Below are 24,582 nucleotides of genomic sequence, written 5' to 3' on the forward strand. Positions count from 1 at the left end.
CTATAGCAATGTCAGAAACTAAAGGGGAGGGCTTCTGGGTATGGTTTTTTTTTTTTTTTTGACTACAGATCCTATCATCCTGAAGGTCTCCCCCATCTATATGCAGTGTAGATTGAACTGGATGAGATGAGACTACACTAACAATTATAATATATTGTATGTACATATAATATGGATCATAATATTGTAATACAATATAATAATTATATATTTTATATTACATGTTATATTATTAATAATACTGCAGTATAGTGATTTAGCACAATATAGTAATATATAATATGAATATTGTGCTATGCTAATATATTGTATGTACATATAATATTGATCATTATATTGTAGTACAATATAATAATAATATATAACAATTAAACACTTTATATTACATGTAATATTACTAATAATATTCCAGTATAGTGGTATAGGGTAATATATAATACTAATATTGTGCTATGCTAATATAATATATTGTATGTATGTACACATAATATTTATCATAATATTGTAATACAATATAATAATATAATAATTATATATTTTATATTCCATGTTATATTATTAATAATACTGCAGTATAGTGGTTTAGCACAATATAGTAATATATAATATGAATATTGTGCTATGCTAATAATATAATGTATTGTGTGTACATATAATATTGATCATAATATTGTAATACAATATAATAATATATAACAATTATATATTTTATATTACACGTAATATTACTAATAATATTGCAGTATAGTGGATCATAATATTGTAATACAATATAATAATTAATAATTATATATTTTATATTACATGTTATATTATTATTAATACTGCAGTATAGTGGTTTAGCACAATATAGTAATATATAATAGGAATATTGTGCTATGCAAATAATATAATATATTTTATGTACATATAATATTGATCATTATGTTGTAATACAATATAGTAATAATATACAACAATTATATATTTTATATTACATGTTATATTACTAATAATATTGCAGTATAGTGGTATAGTGCAATATATAATACTAATATTGTGCTATGCTAATATAATATATTGTATGTACATATAATATTTATCATAATATTGTAAAACAATTAAATAATTTTATTTTTCACATTACATGTAATATTACTAATAATATTGCAGTATAGTGGTATAGTGCAATATAGTAATATATAATACTAAGGTTGTGCTATGCTAATAATATAATATATTGTATGTACATATAATATTGATCATAATAGTGTAATACAATATAATACTATAATAATGTATTTTATATTACATGTAATATTACTAATAATATTGCAGTATAGTGGTATCGCACAATATAGTAATATATTATATATATTATATAGTATATTATATAATATATAGTATATATATAATATATATAGTATAATATATTATATATAATATAGCAATATAGTATAATATAATATATTATATTTACATATAATATTGACCAAAATATTGTAATATAATACAATAATTATATATTTTATATCACATGTAATATTGCTAATAATATAAGATATTGTATGTACATATAGTATTGATCATAACATTGTATATAATACAATATAATAATTAAATATATATCTTATATCACATGTAATATTACTAATAATACAACAGTATAATGGTATGGTGCAATATAGTAATATATAATACAAGTATTGTGCTATGCTAATAATATATTGTATGTATATATAATATTGATCAAAATATTGTAATACAATATAATATGTAATATTACGAATAATACTGCAGTATAATGGTATGATGCAATATAGAAATATATAATACTAAGATTGTGCTATGCTAATATATATTGTAATATTCTTAATAATATTGAGTATAGTGGTATGGGACAATATAGTAATATATAATACTAATACTGTGCTATGCTAATAATATAATATATTGCATGTACATGCATACATACCCTTCGGGTGAGGTATAAATGTCATAAATACTTCCATATAATCCAGTTCAATCTGCATTCTGAAACAGGATTATATGGCAGTGTAGATGGGGCCTAATGTTCTATTTCGCACCTTCTACTCATTGGAAGATGCCTTTCGCCATCAATTTGACGCAATGGAGCAATGGCTTCAAACGACAGGAAAGGAGATTCCACCTGAACACGAGGAAGAACTTCCTGACTGTGAAAGCTGTTCAGCAGTGGAACTCTCTGCCTCAGGGTGTGGTGGAGTCTCCTTCTTTGGGAGCTTTTAAACAGAGGCTGGATGACCATCTGTTAGGAGTGCTTTGAATGTGATTTCCCTGCTTCTTGGCAGAATAGGGTTGGACTAGATGACCCACCAGGTCTCTTCCAACTCTAGGATTCATAGATCCTTTAAAAACAGACATTTTTACTATTGTTTACCTTTAAAAAAACAAAAGATTGAGAAATAAACACTAGTACAATTGGGGGAAAAAGTCTTGAAGGAGCCTCAAAAGTGCACTCTGATCTTTTTCACGTGTTTTCGTAAATTTGGGTTCAGCCACACTGGAAGATTGATGCGGTTTGACACCACTATGGCTCAATACTATATGAAACTGGAGTTTTGCGCATGCGCAGAGGCGTCCTCCCCTTTTTTGAGTCTTTAGTCCGCGCATGCTCTAAAGCACAGCTGGGTTAGGTTAGCAGCGCATGCGCAGTTGTTTCATTTCTTCCCACTGCTGCGTTTGAGTTCAATGCCGCCTCCTTTTCATTCTCGCGTTCTATTCGCAGCCTCATTGGAGGAGCGCGTTCTCATTCCGCTTTCCTATTGGTTACTCCGAAAGTAGGCGGGCAAGGTTCCACCAATAAGGGTCCGGCAAACGCCACCTTTTGGCTGCTTCGTCAGCCTGAGCAATCGTTCCTTTGGCCTCCTTGGGCACGTGGTTGGGATCTCTTGCGCATGCGTAGCGTGGTTGCCAGGCTAAATGATTGATTGGTGGAGTGGGCGGGGCAATGGGCAAGATAAATTTTCCATTGGGAAGAGATAGAAAATTTTAACGGGGGGGAAATTGCTGTTCTTCCTTTTGAAATGTGCATTTTCCTACCTGTATTAAATATTTTAAAATTAAATATTGTTTATTAAATTGAATATTTTGATATTATTTCAATTTATTAAAACATCAAATATGGGAAATACTAGAAATATTTTAAAACATTTTAATCTATTGAAATATTTGTATTAAATATTTTAAAAATTAAAATTGTTTATTAAATTTAATATTTTAATATTTAAATCCAATATTATTTAAAATTAAATATTAAAAACATTTTAATCTATTGAAATATTTAAGATGGCAAATACTAAAATATTAAAATATTAAATTTAATATTGCTCGCCAGTACGCCTGCGCGGGGATGGAAGCGAAGGGTGGGCGGAGCTTGAGCAAAGGGGCGGGGCCGACTTTTTTTCCCTTTGGAAGAACTTCAGCGCTTGGGAGTCTCTTGCTCGTCAGTGCGCCTGCGCGGAGATTGAAGAGAGGAGTGGGGCGGGGCTTGAAAAAAGGGGCGGGGCCTACTTTTCTCTTTGGAATAAGTTTAGCGCTTGGGAGGCCAGTGCGCCTGCGCGGGGATGGAAGCGGAGGGTGGGCGGAGCTTGAGAAAAGGGGCGGGGCCTATATCTTTCCCTTTGGAATAACTTCAGCGCTTGGGAGTTTGGAAAGCCAGTGCGCCTGCGCGGGGATGTAAGCTAAGGGTGGGCGGGGCTTGCAAAGGGGCGGGGCCTATTTCTTTTCCCTTTGGAATAACTTCAGCGCTTGGGAGTTTGGGAGGCCAGTGCGCCTGCGCGGGGATGGAAGATAAGGGTGGGCGGGGCTTGCGAAAAGGGGCGGGGACTACTTCTGTTCCCTTGGAATAATTTCAGAGCTTGGGAGACTCTTGGTCGCCAGTGCGCCTGCGCGGGGATGGAAGCGAGGAGTGGGCGGGGCTTGCAAAAAGGGGCGGGGGCTACTTTTCCCTTTGGAATAACTTTAGCGCTTGGGAGGCCAGTGCGTCTGCGCGGAGATGGAAGAGAAGGTGGGCGGGGCTTGCGAAAAGGGGCGGGGACTACTTCTTTTCCTTTTGGTATAACTTCAGCGCTTGGGAGTTTGGGAGGCCAGTGCGCCTGCGCGGGGATGGAAGATAAGGGTGGGCGGAGCTTGCGAAAAGGGGCGGGGCCTACTTTTCCCTTCAGCGCTTGAGAGTTTGTGAGGCCAATGCGCCTGCGCGGGGATGGAGGCGTGTGCGAGAAAGGGATTGAACCGTCCCCCGCGCCTGCGCAGTGAGGGTTCCAAAAGCGCGCCTGCGCACTGACGCGTCTTCTCCCCTCCCCTCAGCGGCGTTGCTTGTGCGACCGATGAGGGGAGGCAAAATGGCGGCCGGCGGTGGCGGCAAGGCCTCCTCCTCCTCCTCTTCGTCGTCGTCCTCGTCGTCCTCGTCTTCCTCCTCCTCCTCGGCGGCTGCGGCGCCTTCCTCCTCCTCCTCCGCCTCGTCGTCTTCGCTGGAGGCCTCGCTGGACAGGAAGCTGCAGGCCGTGACCAACACCATGGAGTCCATCCAGGGCCTGTCGTCGTGGTGCCTGGAGAACAAGCGCCACCACCACGCCATCGTCCGGCACTGGATCCAGAACCTGCGACGAGGTGAGGCCTAGGAAAATGAGGGGCTTCGGACAGGACGCTAGGCCGCAGGCCCCGCCCACGAGGCACACTCAAGGATATCAGGGTGATGATGATAATAATAATAATAATAATAATAATTGGGTTGCTGTGAGTTTTCAGGTCTGTCTGTCCACTTTCCCAGCAGCATTCTCTCCTGACGTTTCTCCCCCATCTATGGCAGGCACCCTCAGAGGTTGTGAGGTTTCCAGGTCTGAAAATTCACAGTAATTATTATTATTATTATTGTTATTATTATTATTATTATTGGGTTGCTGTGAGTATTCAGGTCTGTCTGGACATGTCCCAGCAGCATTCTCTCCTGACGTTTCTCCCCCATCTATGGCAGGCATCCTCAGAGGTTGTGAGGTTTCCAGGCCTGAAAATTCACAGCAACCCATTATTATTATTATTATTATTATTATTATTATTATTATTATTGGGTTGCTGTGAGTATTCTGGGCTGTCTGGACATGTCCCAGGAGCATTCTCTCCTGACGTTTCTCCCCCATCTATGGCAGGCATCCTCAGAGGTTGTGAGGTTTCCAGGTCTGAAAATTCACAGCAACCCATTATTATTATTATTATTATTATTATTGAATTGCTGTGATATAATTGTGATAATAATAATAGGGTTGTGACATAATTGTGATAATAATAATAATAATAATAATAATAATTGGGTTGCTGTGAGTTTTCAGGTCTGTCTGGCCTCTTTTCCAGCAGCATTCTGTCCTGACGTTTCTCCCACATCTATGGTAGGCATCCTCAGAGGTTGGGAGGTTTCCAGGTCTGAAAATTCACAGCAACCAATTATTATTATTATTATTATTATTATTGGGTTGCTGTGAGTTTTCCTGGCTGTCTGGCCATGTCCCAGAAGCATTATCTCCTGACATTTTGCCCACATCTATGGCAGGCATCCTCAGAGGTTGTGAGGTTTCCAGGTCTGAAAATTCACAGCAACCCAGTAATCTTCTTCCCTGAATCTACAATTTGGTGATGGATCTGGGCATTGTATGTTTTTACCCTGTTTCCCCTTCTGCTCCCTCACCCATATTGTGCTTCTGTAGTTATATTTATATTTTTAATGTACCAAACATACCAAGTTTGTATGGAAATGTGACTATTTCCTGTGCTGGTCAATGACCGAAATAAATGATTTGATTGGTTTTAGGTTGCTGTGATATAATTGTGATAATAATAGGGTTGTGACATGATTGTGATAATAATAATAATAATAATTGGGTTGCTGTGAGTTTTCAGGTACCTCTGCCCACATTCCAGCAGCCTTCCCTCCTGACGACATTTCAATAATAATAATAATAATAATAATATAAACGGTCCCTTTTTTCTGCACCAACAAACTGCATGTTGACATCTCACCGGGTAGGCTGCATCTATATTGCAGAATTAATGTGTGGCTTGTTGTGAGTTTTCTGGACTTTCTGGCCATGTCCCAGAAGCATTCTCTCCTGATGTTTTGCCCACATCTATGACAGGCATCCCCAAAGTTTGTCAGGTCTGTTGGCCAAATCCCCAAAACAGCCTTACCTTTGGGTTGCTGTGAGTTTTCAGGTCTGTCTGGCCACTTTTCCAGCAGCATTCTCTCCTGATGTTTCGCCCACATCCATGGCAGGCATCTTCAGAGGTTGTGGGGTTCCCAGGTCTGAAAATTCACAGCAACCCATTATTATTATTATTGGGTTGCTGTGAGTTTTCAGGTTTGTCTGGCCACGTTCCAGCAGCATTCCCTCCTGACGTTTCGCCCTCATCCATGGCAAGAATCCTCAGAGGTTGAAGGGGGGGGGGGGTCTGTTGGAAACTAGGCAAGCAAGCATCCTCACTCTCTCTATTATTATTATTATTATTATTATTATTATTATATTGTTGTGAGGCCTGTTGGAAACTAGGCAAATGGGGTTTATATATATCCCTGTGGAATGATGTCCAAAGCGGGAAAAAGAATTCTCATCTGCTTGAGGTATATGAATGTTGTAATTGGCCACCTTGATTAGCATTGAATGGCCTTGCAGTTTCAAAGCCAGGCTCCTGCCTGGGGAAATCCTTATTATTAGATATAATAATAACAGAATATTATGTTATTATTTTTTATTCATTCTTTCTGTGTGTTGTCAAAGGCTTTCATGGCTGGAATCACTGGGTTGCTATGAGTTTTCTGGGCTGTCTGGGCATATTCCAGCAGCATTCCCTCCTGACGTTTCGCCCACATCCATGGCAGGTATCCTCAGAGGTTGAAGGGCTTTGTTGGAAACTAGGCAAGCATTGCAAAGTCTTGCAGCTTCAAAGCCTGGCTGATTTCTGCCTGGGGGGAATCCTTTGTTGGGAGGTGCTGATGTTTTGGAAGAGATTGGGAGACGGATGGCGAGAGGGGGGGTATTAAAGGCTTCCTTTTCTGCCCCTTTGGCTCCCATCATCTAGTTTTGTTGTTGTCGGTTACTGCCTCCAAAGTCCAAAATATCTTCCTTCAAAGTCCGAATACCTGCCTTCAAAGTCCAAATACCTGCCTTCAAAGTCCAAATATCTGCCTTCAAAGTCCAAATATATGCTTCCAAAGTCCAAATATATGCTTCCAAAGTCCAAAATATATGCCTCTTTAACCCTCTAGGGCAGGCAGGGGCCAACTTGGGCCCTCCAGGGATTTTGGACTCCAACCCCCACAATTCCTAACAGCCAGCAGGGGCAAACCAAGAATGGGCCACTTGGAAGTCCCTCAATAGACTCAGAAGTGGAGTGGGCAGATCAAAAGACTCCTTAAAAGAATCCCACACCTTGTGTGACTGTGGAGCAGAACAGACAACTCTGTATTTGCATACTTGTCCACTGTGCCCTGCCTTATGTACAGAGGAAGAATTGTTGGAGGCTACAGACAACGCTGTTGCTGTTGCCCGTTTTTCGTCAAAGATATTTCGCCGTCTACGTGCCTTGTATTGTTATCAGTTTTATACTAATTTATGCAATGCTTTTGATATGAAATAATAATCCCGTCTTCTCCATACGCCTCGCCGCTCATTATACATCACTGTTTGGGGTGAGGATGGGGTTCTTAAGTCTGTTTTTGGAAGGTCTTTGCAGTCACAGACCCATAGAAAGCAAGGGATGTACATGGTTCTTGGTTGGACTAGGCCTCTGATAGTGTTGCTTATTGAGTTGGGGATTGTGGACATGTGCAAGCTCCTTTCAGTTTGAGAACAGATGCAATAATTTTGGGAATGCTTTTGCCCCTTCTCTCCTATTGTGGTTGTTGCATGATGTCAAGTCAGATTTGACTATTAAGGACACACTGAATGAGAGCTATTTTCCAGGAACCTTGCTTGTTTGTTTTTTTAATGATCTGCTCACTACAGGTTTTGCAAACTTCCTTGACAGAGACAAACCTTTTGTGTTGGTTTTGGCGCCAAATAATTTCAAACACTTCTGTACAGGAGTAAGAAAGCACCTGTGCAAAAGAGGGCAAGGAGAATATTTATATTTTATTTTGCTGCATTGTATGTTTTGGGCTTGGTCTCATGTTAGCCACCCCGAGTGCCCTGCAGGGAGATGGTGGCGGGGTATAAATAAAGATTATTATTATTATTACTAGCTGTACCCACCATGTGTTGCTGTGGCCAACCTTCCCTCTTTCTCTCCTTCTTTCCCTCCTTCTTTCACTCCCTCTATCCTTCCTTCCCATCTTTCCTTCTCTTCTTCCTTCTTTCTCTATCTCTTTCCTTCCTTCCCCCCTTTTTTCTCTTCCTGTCTCTTTTCTTCCTTCTCGCTTTCCTTCTTTCCTTCCCTCCCTCTTTCTCTACATCTTCTTCCTTCCTTCGCTCCCTCTTTCATTCCTTCTTTCGCTTTTTTCTTTCCTTCTTCCTTCTCTAACTTTCCTTCCTTCTCCCTTTTTCTTTCCCTCCCTTTCCCTCCTTTCTTCCTTCTCTACCTTTCTTCCTTTCTATCTTTGCTTCCATGCTTCCTTCTCCCTTTCCTTCTTTCTTTCCCTCCCTCTTTCTGTTCTTTTCTTTCTTTCTTTCTTTCTTCCCTCCCCTTCCCTCCCTCTTGCTTCCTTTTTCCTGTATTGTCATTTAGCTTTTCATCATTTAGCTTTTTGGGGGCTTTTTAAGTCCCTTCTGCTGTGTTTTTCTGTGTTTTAATGAGTGAAGGACATACATTGGGTTGTTAGGTGTCTTGTGTCCAAATTTGGTGTCAATTCCCCCAGTGGTTTTTGAGTTCATTTAATCCCACAAACAAACATTACATTTTTATTTATATAGACTAGCCTTCCCCTGCCACGTGTTGCTGTGGCCCACATGGGGGTTCTGTGTGGGAGGTTTGGCCCAATTCTATCATTGGTGGGGTTTAGAATGCACTGTGATTGTAGGTGGACTATAAATCCCAGCAGCTACAACTCCCCAATGTCAAGATTCTATTTTCCCCAAACTCTACCAGTGTTCACATTTGGGCATAGTGAGTATTCGCGTAGAGTTTGGTCCAGATTGAGTCCACAGTGATCTCTGGATGTAGGTGAACTACAACTCCAAAACCAAAGGACACTGCCCACCAAACCCTTTCAGTATTTTCTGTTGGTCATGGGAGAACTGTGTGTCAAGTTTGGTTCAATTCCATCATTGGTAGGGTTCAGAATGCTCTTTGATTGTAGGTAAACTATAAGTCCCAGCAACTACAACTCCCAAATGACAAATTCAATTTTTTTGAGTGAAGGACATACATTCGGTTGTTAGGTGTATTGTGTCCGAATTTGGTGCCAATTCCCCCAGTGTTTTTTGAGTTCTGTCAATCCCACAAATGAACATTACATTTTTATTTATATAGATTATTATTATTATTATTATTATTATTATTATTATTATTATTATGTTCAAGTTCCTTTCTGATTGAGAGGTGGGAAAAAGTCTGAGAGGGTGTGTCTAAAAGTTCTATTGGTGAATGGATCTGTGAGAACACAGGGAAAAGATAGCGAAGGAAAATTGTGTTCATGTTATCTTACGTTTTAGAGCTAAATAAAACTTTAGATAGGAAAACAGTTGAAAGGAAAATGTGGAATCATGTTCTCTTACAAATATTATATACAATGTTCCCTCGCTACTTCACGGTTCACTTATTGCGGACTCACTGCTTCTCGGTTTTCAATAAATATTAATTTAAAATATATATATTGATGTATTTTCGCTGTTTTGTGTGTTTTTGCTGCACTTTCCCTCCTCAGTCCTCCCCCCAGCCTTGAAGGGCCTTTCCTTCAATTTATTTTTAGTTTATAAAGACTTAAAGTAGTGTATAACTACTAAAATAAGTACTGTGTATACTCAAGTATAAGCCCAGTTTTTCAGTCCCCTTTTTAGGCTGAAAAAGTTCCCCTCAGGTTATACTCACGTCAGGGTTATTTATTATTTTACTCTGTTATTAGTATTATTTTATTACATTAATTGTTGTTTTACTATTATTACATTTATTATTTTAATCTATTATTGGTTTTATTCTATTCATTAGTTTACTCTCTTATTATTACATTTATTATTTTGTTCGATTATTACATTTATTACTTAATGTTACTATTAAATTTCCATTATTTACTCTATTATTATTAATTTTATTAATTTATTATTTTACTCTCTTTATTATTGGAAGGGTATATAAGCACATTTACATTGAAGAAGATTAGAATAATGGTTTGATCAGAGTTGGGCAGTCTTATCTCAAACTAGCCGTCCCCTGCCACGCGTTGCTGTGCCCAGTCTGTGTATATGTGTTTTGTATGTGTATGTGTGCATATGTGTATGTTTGTTTGTGTGTATATATGTGGTTTTGTGCATGTGTTGTAATGTATGGTTTATTTTTTTGGCTTTTAAAGTCTCTTCCACTGTATTTTTTCAGTGTGTTTATGAGTAATGTTCACTCATTTGCCTGAGAGGTGTCTTGTGTCCAAATCTGGTGTCAATTCGTCCAGTGGTTTTTGAGTTATGTTAATCCCACAAACAAACATTACATTTTTATTTATATAGATTACAGTTTTATGTAAATACTCAAACACATTTAACCTATTGATGATTCCCAGTAGCAGCTGCATTTCTCATCCTCAGCTTATACTCGAGTCAATACATTTTACCAGTTTTTTTGTGGTAAAATTAGATGCCTCGGCTTATATTTGGGTCAGCTTATACTCGAGTATATACAGTAGCTTTATTTTATTTATTTATTATTTTATTTTCACCCTTTGGGGTGAGAAGGGCACCTCAAATGCTTTAAATAATATATATATATATATGCTTTAAATAAATATAAATGCTTTAAATAAATAAAATAAATAATACAATTTATATAAATAAAAATATAATGTTCGTTTATGGTATTCACAGAACTCAAAAACCCCTGGATGAATTGACACCAAATTTGGACACAATACACCTAACAACCCTATGTATGTCCTTCACTCAAAAAAATTGATTCTGTCATTTGGGAGTTGTAGTTGCTGGAATTTATAGTTCACCTACAATCAAAAAGCATTCTGAACTCCACCAACGTTAGAATCGGGCCAAACCTCCCACACAGAACCCCCATGAGGGCCACGGTATCGCGTGGCAGGGGACGGCTAGTAATATATAAATATTAAAGTAAATATAGCATCCCTACTTCGCGGATTTTCACTTATTGTGGGTGGTCCTGGAACGTAACACCCGCAATAAGTGAGGGAACACTGTCGTTGTTGTTGTTTGTCATCAGGTTAAGTTGTGTTTGACTTATGGCGATCTTATGAAGGACAAAACCGAGCAGTGAGTAACACTCTGGTCTCCCAGAATTTGAGAATTGATGTGGGGTCAAATGAACAGCCAGACATTAAATGCCTTTGCTATGCAATAAGTCAGAAATCGGTGATGCATTTTCTGAACCAATGAACCATTCCACTGATAATAATGTATTTCAAGTGTCCGGTGCAGTTGATATCTCTGAGTCATCAATATTGTAGAGATAACGCTGTCCATACAGAGGAGGAATAGGAGCTTCATTAATAGCATCCAGCAGTTTGGTAGGCAGTTTGGAATTTGGCTCATGAGCTTGCAAGGATGTTGCACAGGTTCAGTGAGAGATTACATATGAGAGAGTGCTCTAGAAAAAACAATATAAAATACATTATTTTGTATTGTTTTGTTATATTTTATGCTTGTCTTATTTTATTTTATTTTATTATGATATTGCTTTATGTTTTTTGTTACTGTATTGTAATGCATTTCTGTGCTTGACCTCATGTAAGCTGCCCTGAGTCCCCTTTGGGGAGATGGTGGCAGGGTATAAATAAAGATGATGATGATGATAATTATTATTATAGAAAGGACTGCACCATAAGTTAGATCTCTTGACATGTTTTCTGTCTCTTCCAGCTTCAGCCCTATGAAGTACGTCAAAAATGTATTGATGTATTGTCGAAGGCTTTCATGGCCGGAATCATAGGGTTGTTGTAAGCTTTTTTGGGCTATATGGCCATGGTCTAGAGGCATTCTCTCCTGACGTTTCGCCTGCATCTATGGCAAGCATCCTCACTAACTCTGTATTGTATTGATTGGTCTCAAGTCAACATGGCTTTTCAGGTTGGAAAGATTTATAGCCAATTAAAGTGACATCAAAGAACTATATTTGTGTAGTATGAGAGAGACTTGGCTTGATGTTCCATTGGTATCTTTTCATAGAATCCTACAGTTGGAAGAGACCTCATGGGCCATCCAGTCCAACCCTCTGCCAAGAAGCAGGAAAATTGGATTCAAAGCACCCCCAACAGATGACCATCTAGCCTCTGTTTCAAAGCCTCCAAAGAAGGAGCCTCCACCACACTCCGGGGCAGAGAGTTCCACTGCTGAACAGCTCTCACTGTCACAAAGTTCTTCCTAATGTTCAGGTGGAATCTCCTTTCTTGTAGTTTGAAGCCATGTTCCGCGTCCTAGTCTTTAAGGCAGCAGAAAACAAGCTTGCTCCCCCCTCCGTATGACCTCTTCTCACATATTTATCCATGGCTACCATGTCTCCTCTTAGCCTTCCCTTCTTCAGGAATGGGGGACACATGGCTTGAGAGCAGTACGTGTGAAAAAGATCTTGGAGCCCTCACGGACAACAAGGTAGACATGAGCCAACAATGCAATGTGGCGGCAAAAAAAGCCAATGGGATTTTGGCCTCTATAATGTCTAGATCCAGAGAAGTCATGCTATCCACGCTCTATTCCATCTTGGTTAGTCCACACCTGGAATATTATGTCCAATTCTGGGCAGCACAATTGAAGGGAGATGTTGACAAGCTGGAATGTGTCCAGAGGAGGGCAACTCAAATGATCAAGGGTCTGGAGAACAAGCCCTATGAGGAGCGGCTTAAAGAGCTGGGCATTTTTAGCCTGAAGAAGAGAAGACTGAGAGGAGATATGATAGCCATGTATACATATGTGAGAGGAAGTGATATGGAGGAGGGAGCAAGCTTATCTCCTGCTGCTTTGGAGACTAGGACTTAGAGCAGTGGCTTCAAACTACAAGAAAGGAGATTCCACCTGAACATTAGGAAGAACTTCCTGACTGTGAGAGCCGTTCAGCAGTGGAACTCTCTGCCCCAGAGTGTGGTGGAGGCTCCTTCTTTGAAGGCTTTTAGACAGAGGCTGGATGGCCATCTGTCGGGGGTGCTTTGAATGCAATTTTCCTGCTTCTTGGCAGAATGGGGTTGGACTGGATGGCCCAGAAGGTCTATAATTCTATGTCATTGCTTTGATTTCTCTGACCCCCACTGTTTCAGCCTGCTGTCTTGGATGCTGTTGAGAAACACGATTCCCAAGTGAGCATTTTGCCACTGCACAGAGAATCTGTGTTCATCCTGTCTTTGAGTCTGTGTAATTGAGCCTTGATACTCTGCTGTTCGTTTTCCGTACCTGTGAGCTGAATCGAAACTTTTTTCTGCAGGGCAAAGTATTGCTTAGTCTGTAATAGATATTCTCTCCTGCAAAGGTGCAGCCATAGAAAACCTGCACAGTTTTCTGATGCTGTCAATCTTGGGCTTGAAACTCCGTAATGGAAAGAAAAGTAAAATTGGAAGAGGCGCTGACACGTTGCATTTGTTGACTTTAGGATAGCCTGGGAACCAGAATTAAAATGAAATCAGGAAGAACAACTGTTTTGGCATTCATGGGAGTACCGTACAGTGTTCTCTCACTTATCGCGGGGGTTCTGTTCCAGGACCACCCGCAATAAGTGAAAATCCACGAAGTAGGGGTGATATAATAATTTTAAAATTTATACATTACTAGCCACGTGTTGCTGTGGCCCAGTCTGGTGATCTGGAAAATAAAGTAACGAGAAAGTGTTGATTTCTAATATATGTAATTTCTTTATGTTTTGTGAGTAAACAGTATTTCTTGCTGTTTCTTTGTCAGTGGGGATGTTGAGATTGTTTGGTTTGCCTACTCTGGAACATGCAACATATATTTGCCCTTCTTTAGGGGTCCCTTTCAAATCTATGATACTATATCTGTGTGTGTGTCTAAATTATATCTATCTATCTATATCTATGGCTGGATGGCTCTTTGTCAGGAGAGCTTTGATTACGTTTTCTTGCCCTGGTGAAGGGAGTTGGTCTGGGTGGGCTTAAGTATTTTCTGTTGGTCATGGAGGTTCTGTGTGGGAAGTTTGCCCCAATTCTGTCATTGGTGAGATTCAGCATGCTATTTGATTGTAGGTGAACTATAAATCCCAGTAACTACAACTCCCAAATGTCAAAGTCTATTTTCCTCGAACTCCCATCTGTGTTCATATTTAGGCATATGGAATATCCGTGCCAAGTTTGTTTGAGTCCCCAGTTCTCTCTGGATGTAGGTGAACTACAACTCCCAAACTCAAGGTCTATGCCCACCAAACCCTTCCAGTATTTTCTGTTGGTCGTGGGAATCCTGTGTGACAAGATTGGTTCAGTTCCATCGTTGGTGGAGTTCAGAATGCTCTTTGATTGTAGGTGAACTATAAATCCGAGAGGAGGGCCTCCCCGGAAGATCTTAGAGTTCATGCCGGTTCATAGGCGGGGCCTGAACCGTTTAGGGCTTTATAGGTCATGACCTGCACCTTGTATTTGGCTTGGCAACTTATTGGCAGCCAATGAAGCTGTTTTAATAGGGGTGTTGTATGCTCCCTATAGTTTGCTCCCATAAGGAGCCTGGCTGCCGCCCGTTGTACTAGTTCAAACTTCCGGGCCGTCTTCAAGGGCAGCCCCACGTAGAGCGCACTGCAGTAGTCCAGCTTGGATGTAACCAAGGGGTGGCTGTTAATAATCTCTTCCCTTTTTCATGGACTCAACAGTCTGTTTGCACATATGATTTTTCTTTCTTTGTTTTGATGGCTTCTAATGGTTTAGAAACTGAGACTTGTTGTTTTTTCTGTTTGAATACTTTAGAGCAGAGTCTAGAAAAGTTGGATGGTCTCCCTGTTTTGTGGTCTCAAAAAACACAGTCTAAATAAATATAAATGGAATGCTGGTTTGTGGGATTAACATAACACAAGAACCACTGGATGAATTGACATCAAATTGGACACAAGACACTTATCAGGCCAACGAGTGACCGTCACTCATAAAAATACTGAAAAACACAGCAGAAGGGACTTAAAAGGTCAAAAAAGCAAAAAGATGCATGCGCAAAGCCACACATACACACACACACACATATACACAAACACACATATATTTACATATACACAAATGTATGCACACATATATGCAAACGCATGCACAAAGCCACATATATATAGATAGATACGCAAACACACATATATACAAATATATAGACATATATGCATAAGTACACATACAAAACACACAGAAAGGATGAAGGAACAGAAGGAGAGCGAGAAAGAGGGAGAGTAGGTAGGAAAGAAAGAAAGATAGAAAGAAAGGTAGAGAAGGAGGGAAGGAAATAAAAAAGTTAAAGAAGGAAGAAAGGAGAGAGATTGAAGAAAGGAGAGAGAGAACGAAAGAGAGAAAGAGGAAAGGAAGGGAAGGAAAGAGACAAGGGAGGATGGAACCAAAGAGCAAAGTAAGCGAGAAAAGAAACAGAGAAGGAAGAAAGAAGGGAAAGAAAAAGAGAGAAGGAAGGAAACAGGGAGGGAAGGAAAGAGAGAAAGAAAGAAGGAGAGAAAGAGGGAGAGAAGGTTGGCCACAGCAAGGCATGGCGGGGACAGCTAGTCTAAATAAATAAAAATGTAATGCTCATTTGTGGGATTAACATAACTCAAAAACCACTGGACAAATTGACACCAAATTTGGACACAAGACACCTATCAGGCCAACAAGTGACCGTCACTCATGAAAACACTGGAAAACACAGTAGAAGAGACTTAAAAAGCCAAAAAACAAAAATTATTGCAGCGCATGTGCAAAACTGCATATATATATACACGCAAACACACACATATACACAGACTGCGCCACAGCAATGCGTGGCAGGGGATGGCTTGTCAGATATAAAATATGGGACACTTGGCATAGCAGTAATTCCTGTAAAATTTCCTTGGGATTGTTGTCGATCTGTAGATGAAAATGGTGTTGCAGCAAAAAAGGCGAATAGTATTGACTTGAGTCCAATGCACCATGGAATCTAATGCGCACTGCAGTTTTCGAAACCCTGAAGCTAAAAAAAAAGGGGGGGGTTGCTGCCAAATGTAATGCACAGCGGCAAAAAGTGTACTCTTGTGATTTGACCCAAAAAGGTGTGCATTACAATGCATTGTAGCTTGTTTAGAATCCCTAGCCCAGTTTACCTGTCCTAACACATCTCTCCCTATGAACCATCTAGGCCAGGAATCCTCAAACTATGGTCCAGGGACCGGATACGGCCCTCCAAGGTCATTTAAGTGGCCCTTGCTCAGGGTCAACCTAGGTCTGAAAGCACACAACAACAACAACAACAACCAATCCTATCTAATCAGCCAAAAGCAGGCCCACACCTCCCACTGAAACACGAATGTTTATATTTTTAATTGTTCTTCATTTTAATTATTGTATTGTTTTAAAGTGTTTTTTGCACTACAAATAAGATATGTGCAGTGTGCATAGGAATTCATTCTTGTTTTTTTAAAATTATAATCCGGCCCTCCAACAGTTTGAGGGACTGTGACCTGGTCCTCTGTTTAAAAAGTTTGAGGACCCCTGATTTAGGCGCTTAAGATCGTCCGGTGAGGCCCTGCTCTCTGTCCCGCCCCCTTCACTGCGGGAATAGAGAGACAGGGCCTTCTCAGTGGTGGCCCCTTGGCTATGGAACGCCCTCCCTAGGAATATTAGATCAGGCTTCTCCCTCCTAACATTTCGAAAAAAAGTCGAAACCTAGCTGTTTGAGCAGGCATTTGCAGACGCAGTGTAAGGAACTAATTGAGATCCACAGAACAATTGGATGATGCGATGGAAAAATGATTTTAGTGATGAGACGCTGAGCACTTCTGTTTTATGCTTTTTATTGTTTTATTGCTTTTTTATATGGTTTATATTATATGTAATGTTTTAAACTGTATTTATATTGTTTGGGAGTATTGATTGCCGACTGTAAACCGCCTCGAGTCACCTCCAGATTGAGAGGGGTGGTATATAAATATGGTAAATAAATTCCGGAGGGAAGGTAATGGCGCTCCATGCCGGCCACATGACCTTGGAGGTGTCTATGGACAACGCCGGCTCTTCGGCTTAGAAATGGAGATGAGCACCTCACCCCAGAGTCAGACATAACTGGACTTAATGTCAGGAGACAACCTTTACCTTGTAAATAAATAAATAGTGTTTCTCCTTGACATTAAATCTAGTCGAGTCCGACTCTGGGAGGTAGTGCTCATCTCCATTTGTAAGCTGAAGAGCCGGCGTTGTCAGTAGACACCTCCAACATCATGTGGCCGGCATGACTGCATGGAGCGCCGTTACCTTCCTGCCAAAGCGGTACCTATTGATCTACTCACATTGGCATGTTTTTGAACTGCAAGGTTGGCAGAAGCTGGAGCTAACAGTGGGAGCTCACCCTGCTCACCAGATTTGAACCACCAACCTTTTGTCAGCAACCTGGCTTTTCCGATGTGCTTTTGGAGTGTATACTATCATACACAGTTGCTCCCCGTCAATGGTTTTTTGTCCCCAGAGTATACATATTTCCCCACCTGTATGAAGGTCTATTTTTATGACCCCGTTCCTTTATGAGTTTCTCCCTCACAAACAATCTGCTCCATCCCTGTCTCATCCTGATTTTAGTATTTTTAGTATTTTAGTTTTTTATCTTGCTCATTGTTATTTTATTGTGTATGATTTTGCTTTATCATTTTTTTTTGTACTCATATGTTGCATGTATTTTACTGTGTTGTTATTGTGTTTTGATTTTATTTTATTGTAATATGCTGTTTTGCTTGGCCTCATGTAAGCCGCCCTGAGTCCCCATTGAGGAGATGGTGGTGGGGTATTAAAAAAAGGTTGTTGTTGTTGTTATTATTATTATTACTTTATTATTATTATTATTATTATTATTATTATTATTATTATTATTATTATGCTGCGCTACTGGGGGCTCCATTACAAAAGTGTCAGGACACCAAAGTTTCCAGCAATTGAAAGGAAGACTTTGGGTGCATCTATGCTGTATGAATCCACTTTAATTGCCTTGATTTAATGCCATGTTGTCATGGGATATGTAGTTTTCCAATGCATTGAGCCTTGGCAATTAAATTAGGCATGGCGTCCCTCAAAGAGGAGTTCCAGGTTCCCCTGAAGCAGCTTCCCCTTTTGATTTGGCTCAGAACTAAGATTATTGTATTACACAAATCGAATTTTGCCAGAAAAGGTGAGCATTACATTTGAGTAAATAGGGCACTATTTTAGCTTGGGTTAATAGGATCATGGTTTTCAAGTCAAGGGAAGCAATAGTCTTCTAGGGGTCTTGTGTTTGGTTCTGGGCACCTCAATTCAAGAAAAATCCCAGATATGTCCAGTCTGGGATAAGAAAATGGAAGTGTGACTTGATAGCATATCCAAGGCATTTACATTAATTTACTATTTATTATTTTCTCTATTATTGAGGTTATTATTACATTTATTTATTTTTTACTTTATTATTATTACACTAGCCTTCCCCTGCCACATGTTGCTGTGACCCAGTTTGTGTATATGTGTGTATTTGTGTTTGTGTGTGTGTGGTTTTGTGCATGCGTTGTAATGTAATTTTTGTTTTCTGGCTTTTTAAGTCTCTTCTGCTGTGTTTTTCAGTATTTTATGAGTGATGGTCACTCGTTGGCCTGATAGATGTATTGTGTCCAAATTTGGTGTCAATTTGTCCAGTGGTTTTTGAGTTATGCTTATCCCACAAACAAACATTACATTTTTATTTATATAGATTTACATTGTTTTACTCTATTTTATTACATTTATTATTTTACTTTATAATTATATTTATCATTTTACTTTATTATTATTATATTTATTATTTTACTCTATTATTAATATTTTTATTACAGGGTTGTTGTAGGTTTTTCCGGGCTATATGGCCATGTTCTAGAGCAGTGGTTCTCAACCTTCCTAATGCCGCGACCCCTTAATACAGTTCCTCATGTTGTGGTGACCCCCAACCATAACCCTAACATTATGAATCCTCATGTAAATAATGATCTTCAGGATGTACTTTAATTCACTGGAGCACATTTGGCACAAATACCAGGTATATCCAAATATGAATACTGGTGGGGTTGGCGGGGGGATTGATTTTGTCATTTGGGAGTTGTAGTTGCTGGGATTTATAGTTAACATGTAAACAGAGAGCATTTTGAACCCCTCCAACAATGGAATTGAACCAAAGTTGGCACACAGAACTCCCATGACCAACAGAAAATACTGGAAGGGTTTGGTGGGCATTGACCTTGAGTTTGGGAGTTGTAGTTTGCCTACATCCAGAGAGCACTGTGGGCTCAAACAATGATGGATCTGGACCAAACTTGGCACGGATACCCAATATGCCCAAATGTGAACACTGATGGGCTTTGGGGAAAATAGACTTTGACATTTGGGAGTTGTACTTGCTGGGATTTATAGTTCACCTACAATCAAACAGCGTTCTGAACCCCACCAATGATAGAATTGGGCCAAACTTCCCACACAGAACCCCCATGACCAACAGAAAATACTGTGTTTTCTGAAGGTCTTTGGCGACCCCTCATGTCACCCCTTCGCGACCCCTTCAGGGGTCCCGACCCCCAGGTTGAGAAACACTGTTCTAGAGGCATTTTCTACTGACGTTTCGCTTTCATCTATGGCAAGCATCCTCTGTTGTAGGTTTTTCCGGGCTATATGGCCATGTTCTAGAGGCATTTTCTCCTGATGTTTCACCTGCATCTATGGCAAGCATTTTTATTACATTTATTATTTCACACTATTATTATTCGGAGGATACATAAGCATGTTTACATTGAAGAAGGTTTAATCAGAGTTGGACAGTCTTATCTTAAATTACAGTTTTAGGTAAATATTCAAAAACATTTAATCTACTGATGCCTCAATTAACGTAAGTGATTTTAATGTTTGTATATATTTATGGGTGGAATATAAATGTTTTAAATGAATAAATAAAAAATAAATATCAGCATGGGTTGTTTATATGTGTTTATATGGCCCTGTTCTAGAGACATTCTCTCCTGACGTTTTGCCTGCATCTATGGCAAGCATCCTCAGAGGTAGTGAGGTCATGTTTGTGGAAGAAAATTTAGCATTGCATTTATTTACGAGTCTGTTCTGAGCAGTAAGGTTTTTGAATGCTTGTTTGTATGGGAGGAAAACAAAGCTTCATATTCTACTTTTAGCTTATTTATCGTGTCAGTATCAACCAGACAATTGTATTACATTTTAACAAATTTTTAACAAACAGACAAAACTAGCGTTTGCAAGCTTGGTAGTGGATTAAATGTCCTTTGACCAGTATCTGGCCACTTGGAGTGCCTCTGGTGATGCTGCAAGGAGGTCCTCCATTGTGTATGTGGCGGGGATCAGGTTGCATTGCAGCAGGTGATCTGTAGTTTGCTCTTCTCCGCACTCGCATGTTGTGGATTCCACTTTGTATCCCCATTTCTGAAGGTTGGCTCTGCATCTCGTGGTGCCAGAGCGCAGTCTGTTCAGTGCCTTCCAAGTTGCCCAGTCTTCTGTGTGCCCAGAAGGGAGTCTCTCATTTGGTATCAACCATTGATTGAGGTTCTGGATTTGAGCCTGCCACTTTTGTACTCTCGCTTGCTGAGGTCTTCCAGTGAATGTCTCTGTAGATCTTAGAAAACTATTTCTTGATTTAAGTCGTTGACGTGCTGGCTGATACCCGAACAGAGGATGGGCCGGAGATGTCACTGCCTTGGTCCTTTCACTATTGGCTGCTACTTCCCGGCAGATGCCTGGTGGTGCAATACCGGCTAAACAGTGTAATTTCTCCACTGATAACCCGTGATAATGTGGCATGTCTCATTAAGAGCCACATCCACTGTTTTAGTGTGGTGAGATGTGTTCCACACTGGGCATGCGTACTCAGCAGCAGAGTAGCATAGCGCAAGGGCAGATGTCTTCACTGTGTCTAGTTGTGATCCCCAGGTTGTGCCAGTCAGCTTTCGTATGATATTGTTTTTAGCACCCACTTTTTGCTTGGAGCCGCAAGAAGACATTATTCTCCCTGTAGTTGCAAGGTGATATGCAGCGCTCTGATTAAGTGCTTGTTGAATATCATTGCTGGCTCTGAATGTATTGGGGCCAAGGGGGATTAAAAACCTAGAGAGACGTTCGGACTGAGTCATCTTGTCAAAACTAATTTACTGGATGCATATCCAGCTCCTCTTATTCCTTCTGGCTGCAGATTCCATCACGGCTAATAGCCCAGAGTGTCAGATACTTGTTCTGGTGTTCATTTCATCTCATTGTTAGGTGAGGAAGGAAAATCAGATGCAACAGACTGTGAGATGGGAAACTAAATCAGGGGGTGGATCATTGTAATGAGCCCGTAAATAAATAAATTTATATATTTATTTATTTACACATTTATATGTTGCCCTTCTCACCCCGAAGGGAACTCAGAGCAGCTTACAAGATATATTATATTATATTATATTATATTATATTATATTATTAGCATAGTACAATATCAGTATTACATATTACTATATTGTACTATACCATTATTATTAGTAGTAGTAATATTAGGAAAAGGTAAAGGTTTCCCCCTGACATTAAGTCCAGTCGTGTCCGACTCTGGGGGTCGGTGCTCATCTCCGTTTCTAAGCCGAAGAGCCAGCATTGTCCGTAGACACCTTCAAGTTCATGTGGCTGGCATGACTACATGGAGCGCCGTTACCTTTTCGCCGGAGGAGAACCTATTGATCTACCCACATTTGCATGTTTTCGAACTGCTAGGTTGGCAGAAGCTGGGGCTAACAGTGGAAGCTCACGCAGCTACCTGGATTCAAACCTGCGACCTTTTGGTCAACAAGCTCAACAGTTCAGCGGTTTAACCCACTGCCCCACCGGGGCAGTAATATTAGTAATATTAATAATTAAAAATATTAACAATATTAGTAATATTACATGTAATATAAATATATAATTACAATATATTAGTATTATTATTATATTGCATTACATTATAATATTATAAATATTATATGTATCTACAATATATTATATTATATTATAAGCATAGCACCGGACACAAGGTGGAGCTCTCCCCTGGCCCCCTTTCTCTTCACTTTGGCCCAGAGCGGTGGTTGGTGCTTTGGGGAGGGGTCCCTAGCTGATGACATATGCAGGAGACAAGATGGAACTGTCCCCTGGCCCCCTCTCTTTTCACTTTGGTCCAGAGCAGCAGTTGGTGCTGGGGGGATATGCAGGAGACAAGTTGGAGCTGTCCCCTGGCCCCCTCTCTCTTCACCCTGGCCCAGAGTAGTAGTTGTTGCTGAGGAGAGGGGTCCCCAAGTGATGACATATGCAGGAGACAAGATGAAACTGTTCCCTGGCCCCATCTCTCTTCACTCTGGCCCAGAGCGGCAGTTGTTGCTGGCGTGGAGGGATCCCCAACTGATGACATATGCAGGAGACAAGATGGAACTGTTCCCCAGCCCCCTCTCTCTTCACTCTGGCCTAGACCGGCAGTTGTTGCTGGCGGGAGTAATCCCCAACTGATGACATATGCAGGAGGCAAGATGGAACTGTCCCCTGGCCCCCTCTCTCTTCACTCTGGCCCAGAACTGCAGTTGTTGCTGTCGGGAGGTGTCCCCAACTGATGACATATGCAGGAGACAAGATGGAACTGTTCCCCAGCCCCCTCTCTCTTCACTCTGGCCTAGACCGGCAGTTGTTGCTGGCGGGAGTAATCCCCAACTGATGACATATGCAGGAGGCAAGATGGAACTGTCCCCTGGCCCCCTCTCTCTTCACTCTGGCCCAGAACTGCAGTTGTTGCTGGCGGGAGGTGTCCCCAACTGATGACATATGCAGGAGACAAGATGGAACTGTTCCCCAGCCCCCTCTCTCTTCACTCTGGCCTAGACCGGCAGTTGTTGCTGGCGGGAGTAATCCCCAACTGATGACATATGCAGGAGGCAAGATGGAACTGTCCCCTGGCCCCCTCTCTCTTCACTCTGGCCCAGAACTGCAGTTGTTGCTGGCGGGAGGTGTCCCCAACTGATGACATATGCAGGAGACAAGATGGAACTGTTCCCCAGCCCCCTCTCTCTTCACTCTGGCCCAGAGCGGCATTTGGTGTAGGCGGGAGTAATCCCCAACTGATGACATATGCAGGAGACAAGATGGAACTGTCCCTGACCCCCTCTCTCTTCACTCTGGCCCAGAGCAACAGTTGGTGCTGAGAAGAGGGGTCTCCAACTGATGACATATGTAAGAGACAAGATGGATCTGTCCCCTGGCCCCCTCGCTCTTCACTCTGGCCCAATTTCCCCTTGAACAGACCCTCCTTAGACTTTCCCAAATGCCTCGCTCTTCTGCAAACTTGGAAAAGGCCCATTCTTCTTCAAATGTTATGAATAAAACAAATGTTAGGATGCAGTTTTGACACCAGTGCCCCTGGTTCAATGCTATCGAAATTTGGGAGTTGTATTTTCACAAGGTCTCTGGCCTTCTCTGTCAGAGTACTGATGCCTCACCAAACTAGAACTCCCAAGATCCCATAGCAGTGGACTCAAAAGTGGATTCCTTCTACAGTACTTACTTAGGCGATCCCTCATTGTCTCCGCTGTGGCCCCCCAACTTTAGAACTCACTCCCTGGTGAGATTAGGCAAGCCCCCACCCTGGCAGCCTTGCCCATTGTGTTAGATTTTATATTCTATAATTTTGATTTGTTTACTCTATTTTGCTACTGTATGTATTTTATTGTGATGTAATTTTTGTTGTTTGCATTTTGTATTTTATTTTGATGTATTGTATCTTTGGGCTTGTCCTCATGTTAGCCGCCCCGAGTCCCCCTCGGGGAGATGATGATGGGGTATAAATCAAGGTTGTTGTTGTTGTTTGTGTGCTGTGTCTTGGCAGTGAATACGTAGGTGGCTGTGGAGACCTATTCTTGATCTGCATGTTCTTCCCTGGTGAGGACATTGCTTTCCAGTTGGAAAGTGGTCCCAGTCAGGGTTGGCTTGATGCATCTTCCTCTTGGCATGTTTCTCCCTTTCCTCCTCCATTCATATCTCTACGAATTCTGCAGCACTTCTGGTCACAGCTGACCTCCAGTTAGAGCGCTCAAGGGCCCTATTCTTGATCAGCATGTTCTCCTGCAGAGAAAATATTGGTTTCCATTTTAATGTCGTAATGTTTGATTTTATATTGTTGCATCACTTATATACTGTATATACTCGAGTATAAGCCTAGTTTTTCAGTCCTTTTTTTAGGTTGAAAAAGTCTCCCCCGGCTTATACTCGAG

General features: G+C 40.6%; 1 protein-coding gene across 2 annotated transcripts in view; it reads left to right on the top strand.

Moving 5' to 3' along the window:
- The first annotated feature begins 4,292 nt into the window (after positions 1-4,292).
- The window catches only part of RPRD2 (regulation of nuclear pre-mRNA domain containing 2), a 52,875-nt gene continuing 32,585 nt past the window's right edge, over positions 4,293-24,582 (top strand). For both annotated transcript variants that reach the window (XM_067472370.1, XM_067472371.1), the window contains exon 1: positions 4,293-4,629. In XM_067472370.1, coding sequence (XP_067328471.1) covers positions 4,347-4,629 — 283 coding nt within the window. In that variant the 5' untranslated portion in view covers positions 4,293-4,346. The remainder of the gene's footprint in view (positions 4,630-24,582) is intronic.

This window comes from Anolis sagrei, chromosome 12 (assembly GCF_037176765.1).
Source record: "Anolis sagrei isolate rAnoSag1 chromosome 12, rAnoSag1.mat, whole genome shotgun sequence".
NCBI classification, from domain to species: domain Eukaryota; kingdom Metazoa; phylum Chordata; class Lepidosauria; order Squamata; family Dactyloidae; genus Anolis; species Anolis sagrei.